The following is a 16,556-nucleotide window of genomic DNA, read 5'->3' as shown; positions in this document are numbered from 1 at the left end:
CCAGTTTACCTGGAGCCCAGGCCTGCCAAATTGAATTACACTGTGGTCAGTCCTGCTTAGCACCTCATCCATACTTAATTTCTGCAGCCTCTATGTTTTATGTGTGCATAAATTTTTCATTTGCAACAATGCTTCAGCTTAGCTAAGGGAGAGCTGAGAAGGCTGAGGGCTTTGTTGCTTAGTTCCTTCATTAGAGCAGAATTTTGTGCTTGGTTTTGGACCAACTGCCTGTGTAAGTGGGGTTCATGGTCCTTTCAGAAACTCGTGCAGTTTTTGATGAACACAATGAGGGCTGTTCATTTCCAGCCCTTTCCAGCTCACCAGCAGAGTGTTGAGTGCTGAAATGGGAACCCTGCCCTCGCCACAGCTGGGGAGAGAACAGCTCTGACACTGATACCTCAGGATCCCAATCCAGATGAGATAGATTGTCAGGAAATACAAGCTGAAGATTCAGTGTTACTCATATTCAGTGATCTCATTACCTGTTTAGAGGGCTCTCTGTTACATTCCAAAAGGTAGTGAAAAAGTTAGGATCACTAGAGTTAAAGAATATACCCAGATAACAACTGTGATGAGAGGGAAACAGAGAAGCTGATGTGAGAAGAAATATGGTATGTTTGGTTTTGGCACAGTGAGCTTCCAACGTGCACAAGGTGTCCCTGAGAGGAAATCACAATAATTGTACAAAGGGACAGAAGGATAACCCAGAGCCAACACCTGTAGAGTTTCTCAGACTTCCAAGGATTGAAGTGTGGAAAGGCAAGACTGGACTATTATAGGTAAAAATGATGTTGAGATACCACTTAGGGAGAGTATAATGCTTAATATGATACATCCTAGCAGAGAGGGAAAGAATAGCTAAGAGTAGATGAAGAAATAATTGCTTCTCCAAGGGGCCTCATTTCTGAGGTTGAATGAAGCAGAAGGCACTTTCAGAGGTAGGAGGGGAAAAGTGCAAGGAAAAGGAGATTGGGTGGGAGGGAGGTCAGAGCAGAGTGGTCAGGCTGAAAGACTGGGATCAAAATGGTTAAATACAACAGTGAGCAGGAATATAAAATTTTCCTTTAACAAGCTGACCAGATCTTGAGAAAATAGGGCTGGAGGAGAGAGTCAGAGATGCCAGTCAGGCAGAAGGCAGACAACAGACAGTGGGATTGGAGAGAAGAAAGGTATTTTATGAAGAAATACCACAACACTGGAGGAAAAAGAATGGGATTAACTTACAGTGAAAAAATTAGTGCAGGCCCTAAATTTCCACCACAGCAGCAGAGAAATGGTAAAAGGAATAAGAATAAAGTCCAAGGACTCAATAGTGAGTAGCTGAAGGACAGTGGAGAGAAGGGGATTGAAAGATAAACTGTTGAGAAAGTCACCTGAGAACTCACAAGAACAGAGCTCAGAACACCAGAAAAATGTGAGTGGCCATTTCTCAAGAGTGAGATGATTGATTCAGGATTGGATGAGTAGATGACCATTGTACAATAAACAAAGGCAAATGTGTGCTGAAGTGAAATTTGAGTGATTTGATTTGAGTAAGGTGGCACATCCTAAGCCAACAACACTATCTGCACAAAATTATTTAATAACTCAGCAGCAAAGTTGGTTTGTTGTGTTTTTTTTACAAAAACCAGTCCCAGGTAATGTTATGCTTTCTGTCTAAATGTACCACTGGTTGGCTCTTACTTTTTTACAGAGTAAAATCAACTCTTGAGGAAGCTGCTGTAAAATGCTGAGACTTCCAAAATTATAAATGCGCAGCTACATCGCATTTTTGATGGCACCTGGAGCCTCCATGGGGGGGAACCTTTGGAGCTGCACCCTCAAAGAATGTGGGAAGAAGGGTTGGTTTGAGATGTGTGGTTGCCAGGCTTCGTGATTCAAGGGCACAGCAAAGGGAAATCTCAATAACTCAGTGGAATTGCCTCCTGAAATGCCTGTCCTGCAGTTTCCACGAGTGTGTCGATGGCATTCAGCTTCAAATTTCACCTCAAGGTGTGCTGCAGCATGTGCTGTCCCCACACTGGATCATGTGCATTCGTGGCATCATAAATTAATGTGATTATGTAAATTCTGTCTCTTGGCTGGGCCCTTGCTGGAGCTTCAGTCACCTTTCGTTAAGGCCCAGGCTGATGGCAGATGGGTAACGCTCCTGATGGCCTCAGCTGAGAGCTGGGACTGCTGCAGATATCATGAGCTCCATCTCCAGCATCAAATAAGCAGACAGCCAGCCCTGAGCACGCCGAGAAATGCAGCAGAATGTTTAGACATTCACAGTACTGAGCTCTCTTAAATCAGCAGTGCTGAATAAGCAACAGGGGCATTAGCCTATTTAGATGCTAAAAAGGTTGGGATTTTAAAATTACCCAGCTCCTTATAGTATTTATAAGTGGTTTGGTTCGCATGCATTTCACTGGCATTCATTTTATTCTGACACAGGAAACTGCATTCTGATTATTTCCCCAAACCAACCTTGTACAGTGGATTTTGACTACACTCTGGAGGTGGCTTTGGGATTGATATATTTTGTTTTTAATTGTCTTTTGTTTGACAAGCCAATTCTATTCAGAAATCACACATGAATTCTTAGGTAATCAATGCTAATTGTAAAAATCCTCAACAGCTTAATCTGCTGTAGATTTCTTGAGAATTTAATAAGCCTCTCTCATAATAAAATGTGTCAGAAGGGGCAAATATTTTGCTAGCACAGCTTGTAACTGATTGTTTGTACCATGGCAGCAAGTATTCACACAGCAGAAGTACTGTGCAGTCATTTTTAAAAAGAAACATTTGGCTTAGTGCCTTAAGGGCAAGAATTTTTACAATATTTTTTAAAATTCATTTACTCTCTCAGCCCTACCAGCAATATGTCAATTTTTTTTGGTGAGGATTGCATGTTATTCGCCTTAAGAAAAGCAAAAGCAACATAATGAAGCAGAACTCAGATGAGCTGTCTAAGGATGCTTCGGGGGGGGAAGGGTGTTGATTTTTCCCCTGCAGTTGCAAAGTGACAATAAGATTTTCTGAACCTTTTTGCTTCAGAAAAGAAAACAACAGAAAAACCCAACCAAACTCTCGCTTGTTTTGGGCAGTAGGATATTTTGGAATATGAAATTGTGTTGCCCATGACTGAACTAGGCCACTGCCAGAATAAATAAGTTCTAACCTGTACTGAAGGACATAGAGCTGAAGAAGATCCCAGAGTGGGTTTGGCACCTATTTCAGCCCCTTAGTTTGTCCCAACAGACTGATCCTGCCAAACAGCTGAATGTCTGCAGAGACATCAGACAGTGGAGTTCTGGTGGTGTTAAACCTCACAGACCTCTTGCATTTGGCCAAGGATGAGGAGGGTTTGGAAGCTTCTCTGCCCACACCTTCTGGGAGAGTCCTGTTGGAACTTTACGGAGTTATTAAACCCTGCCCAAGAAATCTGCCTGGATTTTCAGCCTCACTAAGTGACCTGCACCTTTGTGTCTGCACAGGGTTCAACCCTGGGAGTAGAAGTATGAGCTGGAGCAGGGAAACGGTGGGAAATGACTGCTCTGCCATGTCAAAATTGTGAAAACAATTTTGAAGCTGTCTAATTGCATGGAACAGGGCACAGTGAGGGAGGATCAGCTTTCCTCCCCAAACAAACCTGACAGCTCGGGTTAATCTCACAAACCATCAGCAATGCAGCTTCCTTGGAGATCTTGGCAAGCTCTGCCAGCAGGAGGAGGCAGACCTGATCAATATGGTATTTTAATATCAAAATAAATAGATCCTGGGCAGAGAAAAGGTGCCTTTATCCTGTTAGAATGTGTTCTTTTTGGGGAACAGGGAAAAAACCCATAGGCTCTCAGAGAAGGAAAGAAAGGCCAGTGGCCAAAAAAAAAAAAATGAATTACCTTTCCTGCACAACTCACCTTTAAGTGTTCAATGCCAAGTTACTGAATCTCAGCATGAGAAATCCAGGGCTCAGAAGTGGCTGCTGAAGATTCCTACAAACCCAGGAGAGACGAGGAAGATTTCAGCTTTAATTATGAACTTCCTGCTATTTCCCCTCCTCCTTTGAAATTCAAGGCACTTCATTTTATTTTTACACAGTTTAGTGTCTGAGATTCCTTTTCATGTTAGTGGAAAAATAACGATGAAAAGGAAAATAATTCTCTTATGAAAATTCATGAGAACAGGCAGAGTTTAGAAGCTGTGTTATTTATTCAGGAGAGCACAATGACTTTTAAGAACACTTGGATTTTATGTTTGTGTGGATTTTTTTGGTTTGGTTTTTTCCTTTGTGCACCTTGCCTGTTTACATACAACTGTGCAGCTGTTGAGCATATGTATTAGGTCTGAAAGTTAAAAATCATCTAGAATTTAGATTAAAAAATAAATTGCCTGTAAGCACAATAATCTGTTAGCTAAGACTGTGAGAGGAACTTTCAAACCCCATTTTTATGTGTTGAAGTGCTCAAAGGCAGAAATCCATGTGCTTCTTTAATGGCCTTAATAAACAATCTTAGCATTTTTAGTCCAGGAATAAGTAAAGCCAGGAACTAAAATCTCAGAAAGATGTTACTGAGAGACCCTGGTACTGTGCAGAGGGAGTTGTCTCGGCAGTTTAAGAGTATCCATAATGACATTTATATCTGTTTAGACACAGACCTTGCTGTTTTCTGAGTAGCCTTGCTCAAGTAGTTGCAGTTCCCTGCCTGGGTGTTGCTGGATCTCACAAATCATCTCAGTCAGTCCAACACCCTGCCCTTCTGGCCCTCGAGGTCCTCAGAATCTCTGTCAGCTTTTCCAAGACCTCTGTTTCTTTAAAACACACAAGAAAATATAAAATCAAAGAGTCTTTCAGCTTGCAGAACTGATAACCCTGAGCATCCTGGGCCCCAAGACTCTTTATTCTCTTTCAAGAGCTGGTTGCTGGCTGGGCTTAGTGGGATACATGCAGGAATCTTCAGGGCATTTTCCCTGCAGGATGGATCAGGGCTTTTCTTGCAAAACATGCTGCTACATCAAAACTTTCAGCCTTCCCCATATCTAGCTGAGAGTTTCCCTCTGGTATGTTGTATCCCCATGCTTATTTTGTATTGCCTTCTTACTGTTGGTAAGAAATAAATGCTTGACTCTCCCTCTTTCCTTGGAAATACCTATTTTTCATTTCACTGGGATGACACCTGATACACCTTCACCTCAACAGTTGAGATTTTTGCTTTAACTCTTCCCTAAGTTTTTCATCTTCAACTCTTCTTCTGAGTACAGCCTGCTTTCTGGGAATGCTCCTGTGGCTCCTGGTGCTCTCCACAATGGACAGATTTAATTCCCAATATAATCTCACTGGTGTCATTGTTTGAAAGAACAGTAAGTGGAGTATTCAAGTAAGAGTGTCTTGAAAGAGGCTCATTCTGCCAGAAGGGTCCCCAGTCACTGTCAAGCCCCATCAAGAACCTTTGCACATCTCCTAGATTACAGTGAGCAGAGGCCTCTTTATTTCTTATGGGTCTTTTAAGCCAGATCTGTTGGGGAACAGATATGAAGGAAGCAAGAGGAAGTAATCAATAGCCTTAGTGCAATCAGATAGTTGAAATTATTCCTTTGAATGTTGAAATCAAAGGAAGTGGCAGCATGTAAGTGCAGTGGGATGATGCTGCAATGCAAGGCAGCCCTGCATGTTATTATTCTTTGTATGTGAAGATGTAAAATCCAGGCAGAGAAATTTCTGTAATCATATGTCTGTTCTCATTTTACAGTGTTTGTATTAAATAAGGAGTTTGTATCTGATTCAATAGCATAGTAACTTTTTTTTTCCTCAAGGTAACAAGTGTAGACTGTTTTCCTCAAATATTTGACTCAAGGTACATCCAACTCTTGTGAAAAATATGAAAGGTTGTAGAAACGAGGCCAAGCTCCTAATTCTAATAAACAGAGTAACAAAATGATACCAAGAGAGAAGAGAGCATTGCCATTTCTCCTGACATGTTTCAGCTTTGTCATTCTTTTCTTTAAGAGCAGGAGAAACAACTTATGCAGAGGAAAGATAGAAACAGGCAGATACTGCTGGGTTTATCTCCAGTGTGATAAGCGGCCTCCAGAGAGACAAGAACAACCTGTGCATGAGGCATGGAGGAGGAACAGGCAGCACATTTTAAACTCTTCCTACGGTGAATTGTTCCAGCTTCAGGAAGCCATTCAAGTTTGCTCTGTCAGAGATCCTTCCAGCTTCTCAGGAAGCACAAATACCCTGGTGCGCTGAAGTTTTCGATTTTCTTTGATAACGCTTGAAGTAGTTGTATGTGACGTAGGAATTCTGGGTTGATATAGGGTCTAGAAAGAAAGAAAGATGGGTGAAGTTAATCCTGATCCTGAGGAAAGTTTCCATGTGGGCTGTAATTGAAAACTAACGTGCACAACAGACACCTGAAGACAAATTTACCTGAAGAACCCTTGCAGTAGGTGGGCCCACCCATGGGTGCCTAAATCAAACCTGCCTTCCAGGGACCTGCTGACCCTGGGGGTGGTGAGATGGCTTTTGCTTCATGCTTCATCTCTGGAAGAGACCTCTGGGAAGAGATGCTCTTGCACTTGCAGCCTGAAATAAACTGGCACACCACCACTGCCAATGGGAAAGTTCAGCAACACCAGTTTATCTCCATGAAATAATTTGGTTTCATCCAGCCAGTCTTTTGTTTCGAAGGCCTGTTTTATCAAAAAATTCCTGACCAGCTCAACACTACTCAGATAGGACCTGAAGGAAGTAGGTGTGTGATTTTAGGCACAGAGAAAACAATAGGTGAGTGCTGCAAGTAATTTGCAACATGAATTGAAGTAAATTGTAGGTTTGTGTAACATCACTGAACCAGTGAGTTCAAGAACAAGAAGAAACAGTGCCAATCTCACCCTTTGTTTACCTGATACTTTCTGTCAGTAGAAATTGTGTAACTTATTTGTTGGGTTTTGTGAGAAACATTCTGCTGTTATTTGCACCAGACCTTGGAAAACTCACTCAACAAAACCTCCTTTGGGTTTTCTTGTCCAATAAAATTACTGGACAAGTTCTAAAGTCTGAGGAGGAACTTCTACTTACTGTGTCCTTCCTCCCAAAACTTTGGCAGGGCTTTCAAAGCAACAGCCTGCCAACTTGTATTCAAAGAAACTCGAGCTGTGATTGCCCCAAACCAATCAAGGCTTAATCTGATAATTTATTGTATGTGCATTTGGGAATAACTGGTCTTGAAGCAGAGTAACATACACTTAAAGTTGTAAACTGTCTTTGAAATGAATGAGTCCTAGTGCATTTTGAGTCTTTAGTAAAATTCATTTACATCTTCAATTGAATTTGCACTAGGATGATCAAATATAACCACTTAAAGGCACAGACTTAGTCTTGCTTATAAAAGCTGTTGATATTTTGGTTGTTTCTAGCTGGCAGGGATAAGACAAATATTAATTGGGAGAAAAAAGTTGATGTAAATTACCTTTTTAAATTATAATTTCTCAATTGTTTTTCTGAGTTTTAGTCATTATCTTATAGAGAAATATTATGCAGCCAATTAAAATATAATATGCCCCTGTTTTCTGATAAGCTGTGTTCTCAAAATTGAGCATTGATGCTCTCCAGGTTTCCCCCTAAAAGATGAGTTATTCCCTTTTAAAAACACCTCTTTAAAATATATTATAAATACTGTGCCAGTAACTTTATTTTGGCCTCTGGCTTTGCTGGAGGTTATTTCCATATCTGCTCTTCTGGACTGTCCCTGAGACAATTGTTATAAGAACTAATACAGAGATTCCCTAAACAGCTCAGCCCATGCCATGCACTCAAAGGGTTGGCCAGGAATTAAGGCTTTGGCTTTGTGCTTGGGTTTTTTTAATATGACTCAATGTGAGATGTTTTGTTTGAGGTTGTGGGTTGATAAACTTTTGCTGCCTCAAATGCCCAGTTGAAACCCCCAGCAGGTTATCTCAGTGCCCAGAACCGACCCAGCTGCACCCACTTGGGGCTCTGAGCTTCTGGCTCCCCCAGGGCACACCTGGAAACTGTAAAATCCTGGGTGGAGCAAAGTTTTCTGGAGCTTCTGAGTCCCTTTTTGCATAAAGCCTTGTGCTTGGCAGCCCTGTGTTGGAGTGCAGGTGTCTGTGGCTTTGGAGCTCTGGTCAGAGATTCCATGCACAGTCCTGGCTTCTGGCTGGTGGCATCTGCAGACCCTGGGGTGTTGTCCCTGCTCCTGTGCCAGCCAAACAGATGCCATCTCCCTGCATTCTCACAGCACGTGGTAAGTAATGTGTCTGTGTGATGAGTGATGAGGCTGAGTCACTGTGCATTCTCCCTGTGTGAAGGGTGTTTTAAATCGCTAACGTTTCTTTATACCTTCAAATGTTCAGAGACTCAGTTCTGTAAGGCTTAAAAACTCCTTAAAACTTCTTGGTGCATCAGTTCACCAGCCTGGAAGGCAAAAGCAGGCAGGGTTTGCCTACAAGTCTTAATATTTGACCAAAACATTCATGTGTGTTTGCTCCTGGAATATTGAAAATAGTAGTGGATCCTTTCAACTCTGGGACTTGAAACAGGATTAAAGTTGGTTGTTGGGGGAAAGAAAAAAAGAACAGAGAAAAAGGGGTAATTTGCTTTGGCCTGGCTTGCTCCTGACATATTTATTCCAAAGCAACACGATTAGCATAGCAGAGCATGTTCCCAGAGTGTGTGAATGTGCACTTCCACTGAGAAGGGATTTGCTGGCTGGCTGCTTATGGCAGCCAATGCTCTCGTCTAGGTTTTAATTTGTTTGTTTGGATGTTTGATGTGTTGTTATAGGAGTTATAGGATTGAAAAGCTTCCAAAAGTCTTATCCAGCCTCTCAAAACACCACTCACTCCAGAGGAATACAGGTTTGGTTTTGGAAAATAGATGTTCTTTTTACTAAAAGTAGTAGTTTTGGGGTAGTTTTGGTGGGGGTGTGGAATCTGGGCATCCAGTTAAAACTTTCAGCTGTTGCTCACTTGGCCAAGCTGACAGAAATTACTTTTGACTTGCTTCAGATAGAGTGACACTTTGCACTATTGTTTCTGACAAAAATGTGTCTTGAAAAGAATATATTAATTTTTGAAAGCCAGATTGTTTCTTGCAACCAAAATAGCTGCTGTGCTACCAATTCTCTGCACCTGCAGGAGTGAGGATGCTGCAGGTTTCTTGCAGCATTCCCTCCTTCATTGCACATGTTACATGAAGTACTACTGGAATTGCTGAGGTGTTGCTTTAAATTAATGAAATGCTTTGGGATCTAATCCACCCTGAATTCTTCTTGCTATTAAATATCACTCTCTGAGAGAATAAGTTTCCTCTCATTATCAAAAGCAGATCCTGGAGATGAAGGTTGGGGGGGAGGGTAGGAAGAGAATTATGTTTCCTTCATTGTCTGCAGGCAAAACTGTAAATATGTTCAGGTGGAACTGTTCTAGTCCCCAGCTAAGGGGACACACCTGCTTTGTTGTTGTCTTGGAGGCAGCTGCAGTGAGAACTGAGCTTAGGCCTAAGGCTGTGCATGTTCTTTATAGTCAGTAAAGTGCTAGAAAGGGCTCAGTGAGCTGCTGGAATGGCTCAAAACAAACACATTTAATTACTTTTTTTTTTTTTTTTTTTTAAGTGATGGTAGGAGAGTGAAAGACATCATAAGCTCCAGAAGAATTTTCCAAGAGGGACAGGCTTTGCAATATGAATGCTGAATTAAGAGCAGGCAGGTGTAAGGCTGTGCAGCTCTGTCCGGAGCGAACTTTTCTTTTAACCTTTTAATGTAAAATATCTGATGTAGTTTAGTCCACAGAAGTATTTCATACTTGCCACTCAGATCCTGTGATTTGTGAGGCACCAGTCTAGCTAAGAGCTGCACTATACATCTAATTTGGCTGAGGTGCTTGCTTAGTTCAGTCGCTCATCTCCATCCCGCACGATTCGTGGCTGATGTTTTTGATGACACTAAATCACTCACCTCAGGTCTAGCATTTCTTCACTGATTTTTCTCTAACTAATCCTAATGTTACATGTACCTAAGGATCTGTCTTTTGAGATTATGGAAATTAAAGTCAAATGAAAAGACAAAGACTCTGCTTTGTGCTATGACCCCTCCTTCTGCAGTGTCCAGGGGACAAGCACAATCCTTTCACCTTTGTCTCCAGATTCTGCTCATCACTATCTACAGTAGGACATTGAAACACATTTTTGGCTCTGAGTTTGTGCATTTGCAGAAATGCAGGGTCGTAAGTAAAGTGAATGAGGAAATTTTCATGTCAGGCTGAAAAAAAACCCAAAAGACATGGAGGTAATCAAAAGAAAATAAGACAATCATTACATTGTGATAACAAAGCATTGTTGGGGGCTGTAGAGAAGTCAGTTATTGTGGCAAACTGAAATTTTGTGCAGCCTCAGCCTAAGAGATGATATCCACGGCTGGATTTGGGGGTTCAGAGCCAAGCAACCCCCCATCCACAGCATTTAGCATCTGCTGTGACGGTGCCTCTGCGAGGCAGAATGTGTCTGAAAGAGGGAGTGCTGCTCTCTGCATTGAGAGGACTTCTTCAAAATAACAAGAGAGTTTAATCTTAACTACTTGGCTTCTATTTTCATAGTTTATTATATCATGATTGGATTCCTTCTGTGGGCACAATCTTCTCAATAGTAGTATTCAGCTCTGACAAAGGTTGGACTTGAAGAAAACTAGAACTGAGATGAAAGAATAGAATTTTTATTATTTAGCAGCTGAATGTGTCATTACATCAGAGTTCGTATTGTGTAGCAAATTGCAAGCTGTAGTGAAATTGCTTTAAAAAAATATCTGTATATATTTCTCTAAAACTGTGATAAAGTCATTCAGCAGCACATTGAAATGTGTTTCTAGCTGAACTGTTATATCTTTTTTTTTCCTGTGGTACAAGAACAGATGGCAGTTATTTTTCTTACCAGTCTCCAGCAAAGCTGCTGCAATGCCTTGCCTTCCCTTGTAAATGCTTTCAAGTGAAAGACAACCACACATGACCAAAACCATTCTGCACTGTAACCCTGGCTCGTGGTTTCTAAAGCAAACTTTTAATCAGCCTGCAGCATTAGGCTGGTGATCATCACTTAATGTTGTATCAGTCAGGTGGTTCATTACGGCAGGAAAATGAGCCCTTAGTCAGAGTCAGTGGCCGCGTTTGGCAGCGAGGTTTTGGAGCAGATGTCTTTTCCATGGGCATTCTTAGTGCAATAAGAGGGTATTCCATAACTTGAGGACCACTGCAGTCACTCCCCTAGGATAAACATGGGTGGGTTTGGAGATGCTCTGTCCCTTTGTAGCGCTCCTGGAGGTACTGTGGTTGAGCCGGGAATCTCGGCTGATCGTTCAGCAGCTGGTGTGTAGAGGGGAGTCCTGCACGTACAAAGGGTGGTTTTGTACATTTTTAATAAGCATAATATATATTGCAATGTTTTCCAAAGGATTTTGGTTTAAAATCGTTGCTACCTTCCCGGTAATTTGGCAGCCCTGAGGAGCCTGGTGAAAATGTCTAAATACATCCTGGTGTGATGTTACTTGCCCGTGTCGTTCAACAAAATGCTGTGATCTGGAGTGAAATCATTTGTAGTTATAAATCAAACTGGAACTTCCAAGTATTGTAAATCTAGGGCTGCCTGCCTACCAATTGATGGCTTTTTAGATTGCCTGCTGTAACATGCCATATTACAGAACCATTGTTAGGAGCTGTATTTAATTTACTTGCTTTAAATTGTGGTTTAGTGGACTTGGCAGCGCTGGGTTAATGGTTGGCCTTGATGATTTTCAAGGTCTTTTCCAATCAAAATGATTCTAAATTAATACTGCTTTGCAAATTCAGCTTTGCCTCAATTCAGAGAAGCTCTAATTCTGCTGCTTTGTACGAACATGTTCAAGAAGTGTGGTGTGTCTTGTCTTACAGCCTTCGACAGAAGAAAGGCAGCTTGGCCCAGAAGCACTGGACTGGAGCAGCCAACATAGCCAAATGCAAGCCTTGTCCCATGACACATTCCAGCCCTGTCTGTGGATCTGATGGACACACCTACACTACCAAGGTAGGTTCTGCCTGAGATCCCTGTCAGCTGTGGTAGGAAGATGAAACACCTTTCCTTAACAGGCAGTTCTAAATTACAGTCTTCTTTAGCTTAGGAAAAGAGGTTTTTTGTGTGTAAAAAGTGCTGATAAATATAGATTTTTTTTTTTTCCATATTTGACAAACAGCAAATCAGAATGACAAATCAGACTCTTATGACTTTCATGATTCATGTGTCTCTAAACAGCTCATTCTCTCTAATGAAGTAAAACTCTTTTAATATTGATGATGCAACAGAAAAAAAAATCATTTGATCAGATGGGCTTGTTCAGTCAAGAGAATTTTGGGATAGTTCTTGTTCTTAAGATTTGGTCTCCAGGTTGGTAAAATATCATTCTTCAGTGATAGATTTATTTTTTAAATTATTTTTTTTCCAGACTGCATGGTTAACAATTCATTTAGCCCATGGTTTCAAAAGGCTTGTGTGCCAGATGCAGCATATATGGTGCCATAAAAAAATTCCCATAACCCAGTGGGGATAAATTGGCTCATTGTTATACTGAAAAATATGATCACCTCAGGCCTTGAGTCAATCAAAGAAACTGTCTTCACAGCCATTCAGCATTCCAGATCTCCCATTAGCAAATAAAGCCTTCCATGTCTCAGGTACATGTTCCACAAACAGCACTTGAGGCACTGGAAAGTGTGTTTAGGGAATACCCTTAAAGTTCTCTTATCTTTGTGCATGCAAGGGAAGTTTTGACAGTCAGTAAAACTATCCTTTAAAATCCAAATCCAGACTTCACTGAAAAAAAAAAAAATAATCCAGGAAAATTAAGCAACTGGGGGGAAAAAATTCCCTGCTGTGATGTAACAGTGATGATGCAACTCCATTATCTTCCCAGCTGGGCAGCTTGAATCCTTCACCATTAAAGGCCACAAATATTAAAATGCTGCCATGGCTCAGCCATTTAAGCCTCTCTCTTGTTCTGGCTGAAGGATTTGCATGGCCAGAGGAGCAAATCAGCAGAAACTCTCATCTGTGCACCCACAGACGGCACGAAAATGGCTTCACGTTGCCTGTTAAACAAGTTACTCTTTAAAACTCTCCAGGAGTTTGTAGTGCAGTAATTTAACATCTGTTTTTAGGATTAAAATTGGGCTCATTTTGAAAACAGCTTTTTCTGTCTGAGCTCTTGAGAGTATGTAAGATATTCTGTAGTAAATAGATTTCATTGCATATTCTGTCACCCTATTAACTCATTGCTGTGCATTTTACCTGCATCTCACTTAGCTCTGAGTGGGTTTTTTGGCCTCCTCTGATTTCTCACCATGAAATTCAAATGGTTTTCATCAGAAGTTCTACCAATGTTACAAACTTGCCAAACTATTGTGACTATAAGCCTGACAGCTCTCATGAAGACATGAAACAATTCCCATTGCTGACACCCTTGGCTGTCAAAGATACACCTCCCAGAAGCTGATCTGTGTGGTGTTTTTTCCAAAGGAGATTTTTTAAAAGATTTATTCTGAAACAACTTTCTCATCTTCATTTATTGTGTGTTTAACTATCAGTTGCTCTTGTCCTGACAAAATTCAGGGGTCTTGGGGTTTACTTCAGAAGACAAATTTTGGTAAATGAGATGAAAATACTTTAGGCAGAGCATTAAAACAAAATAGTAAATGTTAGTGTTCTAACAAATGCTTTGTGGTCAGAAGTGATCATGGGTTTCTGCTATCTTTTAAAAACAGAATATACTGCTTCCCTCGAGCTCAGTGTCAGTTTTCAGCAGACAATGCAATCCCTCTTTCTTGACTTTAAGTGACTAAAATTAAAGCTTTCTTGGGTTTTTTTGCTTTCACGTGCCAGTGCTGTTGGCAAGGATTATTCCTGGCCCTGCAGTGCTGGCATGTCCTGTTGATTCTGAAAATACAGAAGGGTGGACACAAGAGTGTGGGCACTGCTTTGTGTGTGTGTACATGTTGATATCTGGCTCTGTGAACGTGCAGTGATATCCTGGGCACACGAACGGAGTCTTGCTGAGCTTGTAAACAAAAGATGGAGAGCAGCCACTGTGTTTCAGGAGGGAAAAAAAAACCCAAACCTTCAGAAACTGTATATTGGCCTCCTGGTCACGTCAGCAGCACACACAGACACGGCAGGGTCTGATCCCTCCTGGCTCAGGGGGGGTTTGGCCTCTGCCACAAGCACGGCAGGGACTCAGGGTGGGACACGGGGTTTGGGCTCGTGGTTCCTGGCCTGGCAGAGCAGCATCAAAGTGCTTCACTAATGACCTGGGGCTGCCAGTCAGCATCAGCAGTGATGTTTGGACCAGGGATTGCTCCTTCTGTGCTTTGAGCCGTTATCTGAGGGGAAAACACGGATGAAAAGGAAAGAACACAATGGAAGTGTGACTGGCTGATCAAGGGCAGATGACACTTGGGTGTCAATAAACACACAGTAGCTCACATTAAGGAAGTACACACAGCCCAGATATACACATCACAGGTTCTCATTTAGCCACTTGATCCCAGAATAATTCTGGCTGGTTTTCTGAAGACACCTACAGTGTCTTCAGAACTAGAAGTCATCCTGGGGCAGGAATTTCTTGATAAAATTGGAGGAAGTCATCCAAACCAGAGCGCTCAATAAAACTAGATTTTCCTAGGGGAGAAAGAAATAATAAAAGGTAAACTGAACCACTATGTTTAAGCTTCCTGGTTGATGTAGATAAAGGCTGGGGATATTTAACTCAGTCTCTCAGTTCTGCCAAAGACACTGAAGCCCTCAGCCCCTTGACTAATTTATTGAGGGTTAGTCAAAGCAACCTCCCTGATCTTCTGTTGGAAAATATTCAATGGTGTTGATTTCCAACACATAGCTAAATGGGGAAATGTTGAACATTCTCAGAAATCCATGCCCAGATCCTGTGCTACAATGGATTCAAGTGTCACCTAAATATCCCAATAGGAGACACAAGGTACTTTCATGGTTCTTGAGTTGATTTAGCTCCCTGTGTGGGAGTTGTACTGATTGGAAAAAAAAATCTAACTACCCTTTAGGTATTTAACCTGTCTGGTTCTTTTTCTGAAATTGCCTTCACTGTTGATCTGGATTGTTTCATCTGCTACACACAAGTGCTGAAGTGGGAAGGGATGAAGATGTTTGGCTGTAGTGTGTGGTGGGGTTTTCTTGTTCTTGTCTTGTTTTCCAGACACAAACTTATTCTTCTAAGCCATGGTATTCTCTAGTTACAGCAATAATTCAGTGCTTGTGCATGCCAAAATTTGAACACAGGTGTGGCCTACTCAGCCCTTGTACCCTGTTTCCAGCAATTGAAGTATGAGCTGCTTTTTGGACTTCATGATTTTGTTGTATTTCTGAAAACTTTATATAAACTCTCTTATCATCCTTTTCTGGGAATTCTGAACTCTATGGGCTTTAGGTTTATCAAAAATTTCATGGAGTTTCCAGTTACTGCTTGAAATGCAGGTGTTTTAAAATGCAGACTGTCTCTCCCATAGTAGCTTGGTACAAAGAAATTGCCATTTCTTGGGTGTAACAGCTCTATTTAATACTGTGACAAAACAAAGCACTTCCATAGGTTATTACAGTCAGAGTTTCCAGAGCTCTTTAAAGTACTAATGAATTAGGCTTATGAGGTACGTAAGCCCTGTAAAGAGCTTGATGTAATTAGTTAATGTTTTTGTGAGCAACACATTAAGAAGAATAACTTCGTGGCTGTCAGTTTTACAGAATGTTTAATTAAGCTTGTTAATAAAGCAATTACCTGAACATGACGAGGACTGCACTTAACTAGTCAGAAAATGAAAATTAGGGTGATCTGAAATTACAAAACATACAACCTCAAAGACTAATGCTCCCTTCAAAGATGGAAAGGTACATTGGTATAATTGTTATGTTTCTAATTAGGTACATTGTTGTTCTGCAAAGTTTAATTAAATCATTGTGCACTAATTAAGTCCATGATCATGTCTCTTTTTGTTTGAAAATAGAAAAATCACCTCCTGTTGTCATAACATTAGGTAACAAATTTGACATTAAGGGATATGTGAGAGAGAAAATTTTCCACCAGTCCTGAGACATAAGAAAAACAGTGACCAAAACAATGATACAATATTATTTAAATGTGTGTAATGTGAGGGCTGCTACATTTAATTAGGAGGGGGTCTGTATTCAGAAACGCAATTAGCAAATACTTGGCCTCTCCTGGTGGAAAACAAGATGCTCAGCAAGCTTTAAGATCTGTTGTGTCCCCAGTTAGATGAAGAGTTGGATCAAATGCTGTATCAATTTCTAGCTTTGGTTTGGTTTTGTTAGGGGAAAATTAAGGGACTAAGAGAGGGGTGGGGGAAAGGAAAGACAGGAATAGTAAGGCAAGGTAGGATATGGTTAAAGAAATCCATGCAAAGGAAAATTTAAGTCATCCTTATGCTGGTGGGAGGTACAAGAATAAAATATTCTTTCCTCTTCCCCGTCCTAATTTTCTTCATGTTCT

General features: G+C 41.1%; 1 protein-coding gene across 1 annotated transcript in view; it reads left to right on the top strand.

Annotated features, from left to right (window-relative positions):
• Window positions 1–16,556, top strand: part of SPOCK1 (SPARC (osteonectin), cwcv and kazal like domains proteoglycan 1) — a 251,052-nt gene that overhangs the window by 154,425 nt on the left and 80,071 nt on the right. The window contains exon 5 of the mRNA XM_050312287.1: window positions 11,926–12,058. Within this exon, the coding sequence (XP_050168244.1) occupies window positions 11,926–12,058 (133 nt within the window). The remainder of the gene's footprint in view (window positions 1–11,925; window positions 12,059–16,556) is intronic.

The sequence above is a fragment of the Myiozetetes cayanensis genome, unplaced genomic scaffold, assembly GCF_022539395.1.
Source record: "Myiozetetes cayanensis isolate MyiCay16 unplaced genomic scaffold, myiCay2020 scf17, whole genome shotgun sequence".
Classification (NCBI taxonomy): Eukaryota; Metazoa; Chordata; class Aves; order Passeriformes; family Tyrannidae; genus Myiozetetes; species Myiozetetes cayanensis.
Note: the sequence above shows the minus strand (reverse complement) of the source record. Positions and strands in the feature narration are given on the sequence as shown.